General features: G+C 47.9%; 1 protein-coding gene across 1 annotated transcript in view; it reads right to left on the bottom strand.

Moving 5' to 3' along the window:
* Nucleotides 1–4854: 4854 nt before the first annotated feature.
* The window catches only part of SWAP70 (switching B cell complex subunit SWAP70), a 79120-nt gene continuing 69963 nt past the window's right edge, over nucleotides 4855–14011 (bottom strand). The window contains exons 9-12 of the mRNA XM_019948258.2: nucleotides 12916–13082; nucleotides 7470–7668; nucleotides 6421–6517; nucleotides 4855–6063 (exon numbers count right to left, since the gene is read on the bottom strand). Coding sequence (XP_019803817.1) covers nucleotides 5957–6063; nucleotides 6421–6517; nucleotides 7470–7668; nucleotides 12916–13082 — 570 coding nt within the window. The 3' untranslated portion in view covers nucleotides 4855–5956. The remainder of the gene's footprint in view (nucleotides 6064–6420; nucleotides 6518–7469; nucleotides 7669–12915; nucleotides 13083–14011) is intronic.

The following is a 14011-nucleotide window of genomic DNA, read 5'->3' as shown; positions in this document are numbered from 1 at the left end:
AGACTACTGCATATGCCTCCGCATCGTAAGCCTTGCTTCTCCTCCCTTTGTCTTTTTAAAATTAAGTCCTTCCCGCCAGGTGGGAGAAGTTGATCTTAGTTCCGGCTTCTCCGTTCTCTGGCCGCCGGGTAGGCCTATGCTATGTCAATTTCAGCTCTGGTTTTATTATCGGCTGCTTGAACCCAAAACGAAAAAGAACTCTACCCCACCAAGGCAGAGAGCGTCAATTGGGCTAAAGGGCCCAAGTAGGGTCCATAGGACTTAAATCGGTAACAGAAGGAACCAAAACGAGACAGGTTGGAGAGACAGACTCGCGATATAATCAAACCCTATTACCCCCGGGGTGGGCTACCCTCAGACTGGAGAATAATTATAGTGCAGAGGTCCTCCCACAGGAGCGAGAGTTCTGAGCCCCACGTCAGGCCCCCAGCCCAGGCGGGGGTTCAGCACCATGAAGACGACCCCCAGAGCATTTGGCATGGAAGGCCAGTGGGGCTTAACTGCAGGAGCCCCTCAGGACCGGGGAAAATAGACACTCCACTCTTAGAGGGCGCACACGAAGTCCAACGCACACCTGGGCAAAAGCAATAATTTGATAGGCGCCTGGGCCAGACCTACCTGCCGGTCTTGGAGAGTCTCCCGGAGAGGCAGGGGGCACGGCTGCGGCTCGCCCTGGGGACAAAGTCACTGGCAGCAGCTCTTCTCAGGAGCTACTTCTGCTGCGTGGACGCCGCTGCTGGCGGGCGCCATTTTTAAAGTCTTCCTCCAGCTCATTAGCCCAACAGCCTGCAGGTGCCGGCGCTGGGACGCCTGAGGCCAAGCAGCTAACTGGGCGAGGACACAGCCCCAGCCTTCTGCAGACAGGCTGCCTAAAGACTAAAGAGCCCACAGCTGCCTTTAGACGCAGCCCTAGACAACGCCCTGCCCACCAGAGGGCCAAACCCCAGCTCTACCCACCAGGGGGAAGAAAACTACAATTCCCCAACGGGGGCCTGGCTGGCCCTGTCCACTTGTCCACTCGTCTGTTCGTCCCGTTGCAGACGAACGCAACCTTCGGGACACCCTGAACCTCATACCCAGGTGTGTCAGGAACCACCCTCTGCCCAGCAACTGATCTAAAGCAAACTCCAGGATCCCTGGGCCCTGCAGCTAGACTCCAGGAACCAGCTCTGCCTGCCAGTAGTCCGGCACTAACCCCAGGCCCTGGCTTCACCTGCCAGTGGGTGGGCAGCAGACGCAGAGTCTTCGGGACCCTGACTCTGCCCACCAGTGAGCCAGCCCTAGCCCCGGGGCCCCCTAGGGATGAAGGAACAAGACAAAACCCCAGAAGAACTAAGTGGGGGTAGGCAATTTACCCGAAACAAAGAGTTCAGAGTAATGATCGTAAAGATGATCAAAGAACTCGGTGGAGAATGGATGCACAGAGCGGGAAATTAGAAGCTTTTAATAAAGCGTTAGAAAATATAAAGAACCACCAGAAATGAAGAATACAATAACTGAAATGAAAAATACACTAGAAGGAATCAATAGTAGACTCAATGATACAGAGGAACAGATCAGTGAGCTGGAAGACAAGAGTAGTGGAAATCACTGCTACAGAACCAAAGAAGAATGAAAAGAAATGAGGACAGTGTAGGAGATCTCTAGGAAAACATCAAATGCATTAATATTCACATGATAGCGGTCCAAGAAGGAGAAGAGGAGAGAAAGGGCCTGAGAAAATATTTGAAGAGATAATAGCTGAAAACTTCCCTAACCTGGGAAAGGAAACAATCACCCAAGTCCAGGAGGCGCAGAGAATCCCATACAGGATGAACCCAAAGAGGAACACACCAAGACACATTGTAATTTAGAGACCCATTGTGGGCTGCTGGTCAAAGCAGAGAGTGCTGGTTAAGGGGAAGAGGCTGGGTGATACGGGACAGGAAATGAGAGATCCAGATGGGGAAGAAGGGCAGGCTGCGGGGCTCAGGGCTGAACAGAATGGGGGTTGCTAGACAAAGCTTCCCTCTCCCACTCATCACGTCCCGCTGGCCCTCAGCCGGGCCCTGAGGACTGCTGTTGAGGAGGTGGACGTAAACAGTGAGGAAGGCCTTCATTCCTGTGGGTGCACAGCCCTGAGAGTCAGTGTGCTGCATCTACGTGGTAGAGGTGGAAAAGGAATCTCAGGCTAACCCTGGATGGAATTTAGTGTCCACCACAGATTCACCCACTACCCAAGGCCAAAGACTCAGCAACCTCAGAAAGGTCAATGGAAGCTGAGCACACGACTAGGAGGGGTCAGGGCCACTCCTGAGTGGTGAAGCAGGGACACGCAACCAGCTGCGTGATGGGAGATAGAAAAAACTGAGATTAAAAACGTGTGACATCAACTGTATTTAAAGGACCCAGCAGGGGGCAGGTGCTGTCATGAACCACATCCTGGAAGAGGGGCAGCTGTTCCTGGGTAGATTTGGCCCATCCCCTTCCAGGTCCTTCTGTGCAAAGTTGAGGGCTTTGGACCAGCTGACCCCTAGGGACTAGCCAGTCCAGCATTCTAGAGGCACTAGTTACAAAGAGCAAACTACAAATCTTGAGTGTAAAGCTGATATATTTTACTTAGGTAACCGCTGCCCATTTCCAGCGTCCCAGAAGGTTCACTTGTTTCCAGTCAATAACCACCCTTCCCACCCCCAGCTAACCACAATTCTGACTTCGAAATCCACAGATTAGCTCTGCCGGTTCTGGAAATTAATATAAATGGAATCAAACAGTATTTTCTCTGTGTTTGGCTTCTTTGCTCAACATAATGTCTGTGAGATTCATCCATGTTGCTGCATCTCTCAGTGACACTCTTTTTAAATACAGTATGGTCTCCTTGGTCTGAATATACCATATTCATTGATCTGTTCTCTGCTGATGAGCACTTTGGTTGTTGCTGGTTTGGGTCATCCTGAATGAAGCTGCTGTGAACCTCCTTGCAGGGCCTTCCTGTGGACACCTGCCTCATTTCCCTTGGGGGAGCCGCTGGCCCATAGGGTAGGTGTTGTCTTTAGCTTGAGTAGATATCACCATACGGCTTCCTAAAGTTGAGGGGTGACTTTTACAGGTCTCAAAATGAATATCAAAATAAGGCAGGACGTAGAGGGAGAGCAAGAGGAAAGAAACAGATAGACCTTAAAGTATTCCCAAGACTGATTCTTTCAGTAAATGTTGAGCCCCTACTAGGAACTGGTAACAGCTGGGCCGCGCCTCTTCCCCACTTCCCGTGGCCTGGCGTCACCTGATCCCTGCTCCACTAGGGCAGCGATGCCTTGCTGGCACGACCCTGAAGGCACGACGGAGGCTCTGCCAAGTGTAACAGGCACCAGTGCTCCGTGAGGTACATCACCAGCCAGGCCGTAAATCTGAACACTCATCCCCCACCAGCTGCCGAATGGTTCCGACAGCCCCTCCCCGTGCTCAGCCACTCACATGAAGAGATCAAGGTCACGGCAGCTTTACATTTCACGCCCCAGCAACCTGCATCCCAGGGAGACTTTAAAGCATATCCAAAGCAATTCCCTTTGCACCTATGCTGAAAAGGCATTTACAACGTTCCTGAAGCACGACGCCCCGCACGGGGTGAGCCAAGGCTCCCGCCCTCTGCTCTCTGCCTGCTCACAGAGCACGCGGCCACTCTCCCCCCACATGCGCCCCAGTTACACCAAAGAGGTCACTCCTGCTGCTCCTCCTGGGGAAACCCTGACTCTAAGAGACTGTTGTGCTCCGAACCTCGATCTTGCCTTTCTGCAGAGAAGGTTTTCTCCACCTCAGCACTAGTCACATGTTAGGCCATGTTAAGTCTTTGTTACAGGGACCGTCCCGTGAATCGTAGGACGTTTAGTAGCATCTCTGGCCTCTACCCTGTAGATGCCAGTAACAAACCCAGGAGTGACAATTAAAATGTCTCCAGACACTGCCCCTCCAGATTTCTGCTTGGGGGGTTCAGGGAGTATCATCCCTGGTTGAGAACCACTGCAGGAGAGAAAGAAGTTAGGGACTTCCCTGGTGGTCCAGTGGTAAAGAATCTGCCTTCCAATGCAGGGGACACGGGTTTGACCCCTGGTCAGGGAACTGTGATCCCACATACTGCAGGGCAACTAAGCCCGCGTGCCACAACTACTGAGCTCGTGCGCCTCAACTAGAGAGCCTGTGTGCTGCAAACTACAGGGCCCACGCACCCTGGAGCCTGCGCACCACAACTAGAGAAGAGAAAAAACCCGCACGCTACAGCTAGAGAGAAGCCCGTGAGCCGCATCTAGCAAGGAGCCCGAGCATCACAACGAAGGTCCCGCGTGCTGCAACTAAGACCCGACGCAGAAAAAAAAAAAAGTTAAAAAAACACCAGCCAGTGTGTTCTCTCCTCTAGAAGGAAATGATCAGTTTTCCAAGACAATCACGCTGGACTGAGTGGGCCTGCTTAATCCACAAGAGGCGTTTTAATCTTGGCAACTGTGTAAAACCAAAACAAAAAAACCCACACTGTTTACTCTGGTAAAACTGAAAGAAAAACTAAGAGGCATAAAAAGAAAATTCGGGAAAGCAGAGGTAAGAGGATTTGGAGGGCACAGCAACAATGAGGGAGAAATCATCTTTGTAAATTCCCGTTTGTGAGCTGACACATCCACCACGGTTTCCCACATGAGTGACTCAAATGCCAAATTGGAGGCCATAGCTAACTTCATGATAGCACTGGTTTGGGGGCTCCAAACTGCAAACCCAGTGTTTTCAGGAAGTGTCCCTAAATCCAAGTTCATCTCATTATATGAAAACATGCACACATACACACAACCTTACTCTCCTGTCCTGTCAAATCAGACAGTTGAAAATGTATGCTCTTCTGGTATTTTTTTATTTTCTTACTGATTCCATTTTACTAAAACAAACAAAAACCATACAAAACACTTTTAATATACCTTAGAAAATTAGCAAAAAAATTAAGTTCAGCATATTACATTGTACAACATTTAGGTAAGAATGTTTGAAAATTATAAATATTTTGTTCCTTCTCAACATAGCACGTCACAAAAATACATTTTAAAACTTTTTTCATGAATGATTCCTAGAAATGATCATATCCCTATTTATCAAGGAAAAGGTCTGATTAGGACAAGCATTCACGGACACCTGAAATGTTCTGTACAGTAACTACAAAAGTAAAACCAAGGGGTCTGCCGGCACTTGGACAGTTGAAACCATTTTAAATATTAGGAGGAATTCAGTTAGTATCAAGACATCATTCCAAATGGGATTTACTTAGTTCATCTCTGTGCTGTCCTTGACTCGTAAGTATCTATCTCAGCCAAAGCACTGTTTGAAAGACTTCTGCCTCCTTGAGATAGCGCCGCTGGGGCCAGGATGCCAACCGGTCACACTGCATGAACCTGCACAACCAGAGACACAGACGGCAACCGCTTAGTCAGAACGAGGGCCACGTGTGAGAGAAACGCCTTCTCCAGTAGAGCATCCGTGGTCACAGGCAGTCCACGTCAACTGCGGGCCACGGCGAGCAGGCTGGCCCATCTAGTTTAGGAACAAGCACTCGGAGGAGGAAGAACAACGGCCCGGCCCGCAGAGGTTCTGGTAGCCGGTGAGCTGAGCGCCGCTCGCTGCCAGCCACACGCCGCGGGTCGATGAGGACGCCACTGCGCTGTCCGAGCGCTGGCCCCACCGGCAATCTGAGGGAGCTAACGGGAACTTTCAGAAGCTGAAGTTTTCAGAGAAAGGGTAAATAAAGAGCTTGACGATGCTGACGTTTTTTTTCTTTTCAGGTAAGCCCTTCTTTACAGGCAGATAAGTAAGAAGGCTTCCTTAGTATACTGACCAGGAGGCACTGAAAGAAGAAGAGTTAGAAGCAGCAAAGCCAGGTCCTTTTGTCTTTAGCATAAAGCTTTCCAGTTATACTCAGAACCTACATAACTGACATGACTTCTGCTCACTCCGTGGCCTTCTTTCCTTTCCAGCTCTTCTCTCTCTCTTCAAGTTCTGCCTGGGTGAAAGCTGCAGGGCCCCAGTTAGTGATCAGGTGAGGGTTTTTTGAACCTAAGAGACAAACATGCATTAAACATAGGAAGTCTTATATTCTTCAATTAACATTATCATTTTTCCACAGACAAAGGAGTAACTTTTCTACGTTATTTCTTCTCTGAGGAACATCCATAAAGGTTATACCAGCCAAAACAACTAGAAGATGTATGCAAAGGGGATTAACCAGGCCTTCTTATCTATCAGAGGGCAAGTGATTATTCAAGAGAAATTTACTGTTAACAGCTGGGTTTCTGTATATTTGGGCTGAGGAAGTTTGTTTTTTGGGGTTTTATTTTTAGCACAATTCAAGTACACAAATAACACAGAAAAATAAATTGACTAAATATCTGATTACTTCAAAGAATGTGTTACCTGGTTCTATCAATCGAATTAACCCTTCATGCTGGGCCACTCTGTCCTTCCAGCTCTTGGTCTTGTTAGTTGCCATCTCCAGCTTCTTTTTAACTCCCTAGAACAAAAGCAGATTTTAGACTATGCAAACACACAGGTAGTTTAAGAGTCAAATAACAATGATTAGGCACTTACTATACACTAGTGGATTATCTCATTAAATCATCACAGCCATAAGAAGCACGAAATATTATTATCCCGTTTTACAGATGTGGAAACTAGGATTCAGAGCAGTTAAGTAACCTGCCTGAGGTCACACAGAGGACGTAATTCGCACTAATTACAGATGAATATATAAGACCCTTGTGTGCCAGTTCCGGCTTACTGCCGCCCGGCTCCAAACCCACCCTTCGCTGTCTTGCCTGTGCCGTTAGGCTAACGTTCCCTCGACAGCTGGCACCACTTAAGCTTCGTTAGTGGAAGGGCTGGCGGGACACTGCAGGAGGCTCCACTGTGCTCTGCGCAGCAGCTCCTGCGGCTAGTGGGACACCCATGGTGCTCACACCAGTGGGTTTTAGCGGCACCTCCGCTGTGGGCAGCTTCCACCAGTGCCCCAGAGGGTGGCTTCCCAGTCTCAGCACCTCACTGAGCTTTTCTGCCACCCAGTGGGCGAAGGCCATGCCCTCTCCAAGAAGGACTGGCTCACAGCACTGGGCTAAGGGAGCAAAGTGGATGTGTTCCTCCCCTGGGCGCTCTGCCTCAGCCCTAGAGGCAGTGGCTGCTTCCTGTGTCTGCCCTTCCTGCAGCTCAGAGTTTTCTTTGCTGCTCAGGAGGTAATCCCCTGTTAGAGTTAATAGTCGTTTATATTAAACCTTCCCTGTTCATATTGCCGGCGTAGTTTCAGTCTCTTGATTGGACTCCAACTGTTACGCCCCATCGCCTGTAAAAAAATTCCTACCTACAGCTAAACACAATTCTTACACCACCTCTTACAGTAAAGCAAATATCCTGTTGCTTTAAATGTTTAAGAATATTTAAATGCACGTGTTTGCAGGGCTGGGTTTAATGACCTCGTACTGCTCAAGTGCTTGCTTCCGCTCAAGCTCCAGCTGTTGCAGCTGCTCCACGGCTTCCTGCAGGGCCTGTTCTTTGACGGCGCGCTGGTTCTCCAGCTCCTGCTTCTCCGCCTCCGTGGTGCGAATGGCCTGCTGCTGCTCCAAGTGCCACTTCTCCAGCTCGGCCCTCTTGGACGACTCTTCCTCCAGCAACCTGCGATGCGAGCTCGGCGTCAGACCCGCCCGGTCACCGCCCCTGACCCAGCAGATGTCGGAGCACGCCAGAGCCGCAGAGAAGCCTGGGGGTCATCTAACCCACCGCTCATTTCACAAGAGGGACACTAGATTCACAAAGTGTCTAAGGTGACTCATGAGTCCTGCTCCAAGCTCTGTTTCACCCTTTTATGAAAAAAAAATGACAGTAAAAATAACATGCGTTGAAGGCTTAACGGGCCAAGAAGGAAGTGTGTTTTCTCAATTAATCCTCACAATAAACTTAAGTACTATTATTATTCCGTTCAGAGATGAAAAAAGTGAGGCACAAAGGCTAAGTGACCTGCAGGGCCGTGTTTTGAAATTTGCCGGGTTGCTACAACATTAAAACATTTTTTATCTAGTGAAGACCTATCACCAAGGAAAAAGCTGACTAATGAAAGCAAGAGAAGAAGGAGCTGACAAAAGGTAGAGTGAGCAGACACCATTTCCTAACGAAGCGCTGCCTGTCAGGCTCTTCACCTTCCTTGCTGCTAACCCTCCACAATTCTGCAAGGTGTTATTATCCCTGCAGATGAAGTCAAAGGGTTTAAAAGTATGACGCACAGGTAAGTAATGGATTTCAACCCAGGCCTGTGTGACTTCAAAATGTTATCTTTTAATAACAGGCTACCTATCTGAGAATATCCAGCTATGCCAGTATTTAATAAATAAATTAACGTGCAGCCCCACCTGTACCCAAAGTGTAGACAATGTGGTTAGATGCCAGCCCAGGACGGGACGCATCTCTACCGGCTTGACCATCAGAATTATGGTAACAAGCCACACGGCAGGCCAGTAACTACTACCCAAGAGCGTTTGCGCTTCTAAAACCGACAACAGCAGAAGTAACGTAACAGACTCCACAGCCCCTATCTGACTACTCCAATCCCCATCCCCAGTCCCACACCGTTGTAAGAATTCCCTCTACAACATCCTACAGGGTTGTTCTCCAGTTCTGTGTGATGGGCCATGCTTCACAAACCGGGTCAGTTTATTTCTGGCAGCCTTGATTCTTAGAAAGTTCTTCCTCAAGTAAGATGAGCTCTCCCATCCCCTACCCCGGGTTCCACCAAGGGCCAATCTGCACCCTCTGAGACGTCCCTCGGAGTGTGACATCCACAGTGAACACATCACTGCCAACGTGGGCTGACCAGTGCAGAGTGCACTCACTTACTCAGTGTGTATATATTCCACGCTGTCCATGTGCTTTTCTAGGCACAGGGGATACAACAGTGAATGAGACCGGAAGGATTCTTCATCCTAGTGGTGAAAGTCTGGAGGGGAAGGGACATTTGCAGGAGGTTAGGCTGCCCAGCCTGAATCCCATTCACGTGTCTAGGGATGTATTGATGGAAGCCACTGACACAAAGGAGCAGAGACAGTGAAGAATTTATCTTTTGGTGGCAGCAACATCTAGTGTCAAGTGATGGCAGGAGCAATGGGGACAACTGACTGACCGACCCATGGTGCCAATGTCGACATCAGCGGCACCCTCGCTGGGCTCTTGCCGTGGCCTGGTCAGGGCTGCTCAGCCTCCCTTGGTTCCTGCCTGTGTTCAAGGCCTGGCCACCTGCCTTTCTGTGGAATTGGTGAGTTTCTCAAGAACCTTCCAACAAATGCTTTTATTGCTTTAGCTAACCCAAGTTGGTTTCTGTGGTTTACAAACAAGACTCCTGACTAAAGACTTGAACCTCTCTGTGCCTCAGTTTCTTCATTTATAAAAAAGGAATAGGAACTATACCTACCACCAAAGGTTTGCTGATCCATTAAACGTGATAATGCAAGTAAGGTACTTAGAGCAGTGCCTACCATGTCGTAAGTGCTGAATAAATATCAGTTCATATTATTATGGTGGGACTATTACCTCACTTGCTCCAAACACTTCATGAAGGCTGCCTGAGAGTATATGAGGTTCTTGGCAATCAATCATATCAGGGAAGTAAAACCCTGAATCTTTTCAAATGAGCTGCTATTAAGCCAAGTACCCTGGATCCTGTACTTGTTCTGCTGATATTTTAAATAATCTTCTTGCTCTAAAACCACCATTCCAGCCTGTCAGCACCTTTTCTGAATGCTTATTTGACATTCTATACGTTGCATATCTTCCCCCTCTGCAGATGAGCTAAAGGAACAGAAACCAACATACTCCGAGTGACCACCAAATCCAGACGTTACACGAAACTCTTTGCAAGCATCCCCTCCCTTACCCTTCACAACAACCCTACGAGCTTATCGTATAGATAAGGAAATGAAGGCTGCAAAAAATGAACTAACTTTTCTAAAATTACACAGCTAGGAAGTACCAGGGCTGGGAATCAAACCCAGACCTCACGCCAGGGCTCAGCGCCAACCTGCCTTCAAATACATGAAGAGTATTATCGCATGGAAGAGACTGTTGTTCCACATGGCCCCATGCGTAGAACCTGGCTCCATTCGTTCAAAAAAGACTCCTTGGGCACTTACTGTGTGCCATGCACTGTACTAGTTGCTGGGAATACAGACCTAAGGTACGCTCCTAGGCCTCACAGACACAAAAATTTAGTGGGTGGAAGTTATAACCGGACAGACTATGGCTCCGTCTCAAGAACTTTCCAATGATTGAGTTGTCCAAATGTTAAATGAACAGTTTCCTTCTGAGTTCCCATTCAGGAGAGGATAGATAACCTTCAGGATTACACATTTTTTAAAAAAAACTTCAATTTTAGTGGGGAAAAAAAACCCCAGCAAGATCCAGATGGCTCAAGTCAAAGTTCTTGTATTTAAACAATTTACTATAAAAAATATCTCTGGGAAAATTTAAGACAATGACAGAGAAGGCACCATCCATTGGAAGAACAATGAGATGCCAAACGTTCGAAGAATGACTTGCTATTGCTTAAAGAAAGGACAGAGGCTAACTAAAAAGCCCTCTAGGGCTTCCCTGGTGGCGCAGTGGTTGAGAATCTGCCTGCCAATGCAGGGACACGGGTTCCAGCCCTGGTCCAGAAGATCCCACATGCCGCGGAGCAACTAAGTCCATGCTCCACAACTACTGAGCCTGCGCTCTAGAGTTCACGAGCCACAACTACTGAGCCCACGTGCCACAACTACTGAAGCCCACGCGCCTAGAGCCCGTGCTCCGCAACAAGAGAAGCCACCGCAATGAGAAGCCCACATACCGCAACAAAGAGTAGCCCCCGCTCACCGCAACTAGAGAAAGCCCGCACACAGCCAAAAATAAAAATAAATTAAAAAAATAATAAAAGCCCTGTATATACACCCTCAGCCTAAGATTATATTACAGTTCATTAGTACCAGACTTAAATGTTTCTATCTCAACTCCACGATGACTTCCCTTGATTTCCTACCCAGAAAGTCCTACCCTGAGTGGGAGCAAGGAGAAAGCCCCCGTTGCCGATCTGACAAAATGTCCCTCTGGGGCTTCCCTGGTGGCGCAGTGGTTGAGAGTCTGCTTGCCGATGCAGGGCACACGGGTTCGTGCCCGGGTCCGGGAAGATCCCACATGCCACGGAGCGGCTGGGCCCGTGAGCCATGGCTGCTGAGCCTGCGCGTCCGGAGCCTGTGCTCCGCAACGGGAGAGGCCACAACAGTGAGAGGCCCGCGTACCGCAAAAAAAAAAAAAAAAAAAAGTCCCTCTGAATCAGGCCCAGCCTCCTGTGACTTCGGGAAAGAGATGGACTCGCCTCACTTAAAAATGACCACTAGAGGGCGCGAACCTGTCCACTTCAAGTTCCAAAAACTAAAGTCAAGTTCCAAAAACTAAGGTAAAAGAACAATTTAGAGTAGTAAAATTCATAAAATGGCCTTATATACCCCAAGAAGAACTAGTTAGTTTTTGTGCAGTAATATCAGCTTATTGGAGCAGAGCTGTATGTAGTAGTTATATTTGCATTTAAAAGGTTGGAACCATTTACTTAAATCAGAGTGTACAAAATAATTAGCCAGAGCATTTTTTTTTTTTTTTTTTTTGGCCGCATTGCACAGCATGCAGAGATCTTAGTTCACCGACCAGGGATAGAACCCGTGTCCCCTGCACTGGAAGCACAGAGTCCTAACCACTAGATCGCCAGGGAATTCCCTAGCGAGAGCTTTTTAAATAACAATATTCATGCCTGGGCTCCTATCCACAGATATTTTGATTTACTAAATTTGTGACAGGTCCTACATGAGTATTTTTTAAAAGGTTTATAGGGGATGATGATATTTACCACTGGTTAAAAACTACTGGCATCAATTATCCAAAACTGTCTTATTCAAAACATCACTCATTCTATAAACATGAAATAACTAATACTTTAATAAATTTCTGGAGTTATCTGGTTTCCTTTATGATCTAATCTCTGCCGTGTCATAATTAACCTCCCTCACAGCTTCAGAGAAGTAAATATATATAACATATCTCACCTGTGAATTCTCTGCACAAGGTGATCTATAAACTCTTGACACATCACAAATGATAAGGAGGTTCAAAAACGTCTAATGTCCCTTAGAATGTCTCTCTTTGCAAGTCACATGGGACCAAACCTTCCCATGCAGTGGATGGTGTGCTAACATCACTGCCCAATAACAACAGGGTGGTGGTTCCCATCCTCTGGTTAACACCATGGTGAACACACACTTGTGGGACCCATAAATGCCAGGCAATGTGCTAGGCATTTAATTTTCTATTTAGAAGATAATTTTTTCCTTAATAGAATCAACCTTTTCAAAACCTAATTCATTTATTTTTAAGTCACTTTTGGCAACATACATAACAAAGAAACCTCCTTCTTTCTTTCCTCCTGAAGATTAAAAGAACATCTGTTGCTGCTCCACGTGTGGCATGGCAGCTATGGAAAATGTACCCCAGCTCATCCCACAAGTGCTCCTAAAACAGGGGGCATAGTTTAAAGCACAAGATATGCCTGCACTGACCAGCTGGGGAAACAGTTTTTAGCGCTGCATCCCCTGACATGACATCTTAAAGAAAGCAAATGCGGAAGCAAGTTAGAAACTGGGAGAGGGTAGCTGAGCCCTGTCCTTAGCCCTATAAGCAAGGGTCTCCCAGCGGCCCAGACTGGGAATAAATAGCCCAGCCAGCCAAGCCCCCAGGGTCTCTCCAATCTGTCAGAGACCCCTCCCTCTCCAGCAGAGTTAGTCATTCCTAGAAAGTGTATGAGGAGTCCAGGCAAAGCACATAAAGCACAGAGGATGAGGCGATCGGCACCTGGCCTGAAGCTTCCGCACAGTCTCTTCATCTTGCCGGGCCTGCCTCTCATCCTCGAGAGCCTCCTGCAGCTTTAGGTACATGTCTTCCAGCTCCCGGACCCGCTGCAAATACTGTTCCAGTTCAGAGGATTTCTGGGCAACCTGTTCTTCCATCTGCTGCCTGATCTGACGGTATAAAAGAGTCATGTTTAAACTCAGGTTGACTTCGCCCTCAGGGAGAGCCTCCCGCTCCACCACCACCCTGAGTGAAGCCGCAGCACAGCCCACAGCCGCAGCCCATCAGGGTGGACAGGGCCCGTCCTTCACTCCCCGAAGACCGAGGAAGCAAGAGCACCAAACCCAATGCCAAGACCCAAGACCACAACCAAAGAGTCTGGGTCCACAAACTACACCCGAAACGCTGTTCTCCTGCCCTGGTATATTTCTCATCCCTTTCACTCCACATTTCAGACTCAAGAAAAAAATATTTCCCTGTATAATTTCTCTTTAAACTCCTTTCTGTCTTAAAATCACCACCTTTCTACCAAGAGTCTCCTCTAAAGAGAATGAACCTTTTCCCAGTCAGAACAGCCGAAGGGTTAAAATAAGGGGGAAAGGAAAGACTGGCCTGCAGTGAGCCCTTCTGCACTTACCTGGCTGCCCAGCACCCCGTCCTTTCTCCCTCTCTAGGGCACCTCTGGCCCCAGGGGGACCTCAAGCACTTAATTAGTGTTCTAACACATTTATGGTTTCTCCATTCTAGCTAAAAGAGCTTTGAATCTCTGCCTTATAAGTTAAAAGACAAGGACATCCTAAATGCAATAACATACACATTAGCATACGTCTCTGCAGTTTATAAGACACTTTTACTTGCATTAGCTTAGTTCACCCTCATAAGGGTCATGAAGGATCATACGACTATCCCCCTAATTTGAAGAAGAGAAGCAAGTTATTCATCAGCAGGAGCAGAGGACACAAACCCAGATCTTCTGGCCACGAGGGCAGCACCCCCCATGTCATACATGCCTTCTTCTCGCGACACAAACACGTCCACTTCAAGTCTGAGCAACAAAAAGGTGCTAAAGGGAACGTCACAGCACCTATTTAATAGGCCC

The sequence above is a fragment of the Tursiops truncatus genome, chromosome 8, assembly GCF_011762595.2.
Source record: "Tursiops truncatus isolate mTurTru1 chromosome 8, mTurTru1.mat.Y, whole genome shotgun sequence".
Classification (NCBI taxonomy): domain Eukaryota; kingdom Metazoa; phylum Chordata; class Mammalia; order Artiodactyla; family Delphinidae; genus Tursiops; species Tursiops truncatus.
The sequence above is the reverse complement of the archived record's forward strand: the minus strand, read 5'-3'. Positions and strand labels throughout refer to the sequence as shown.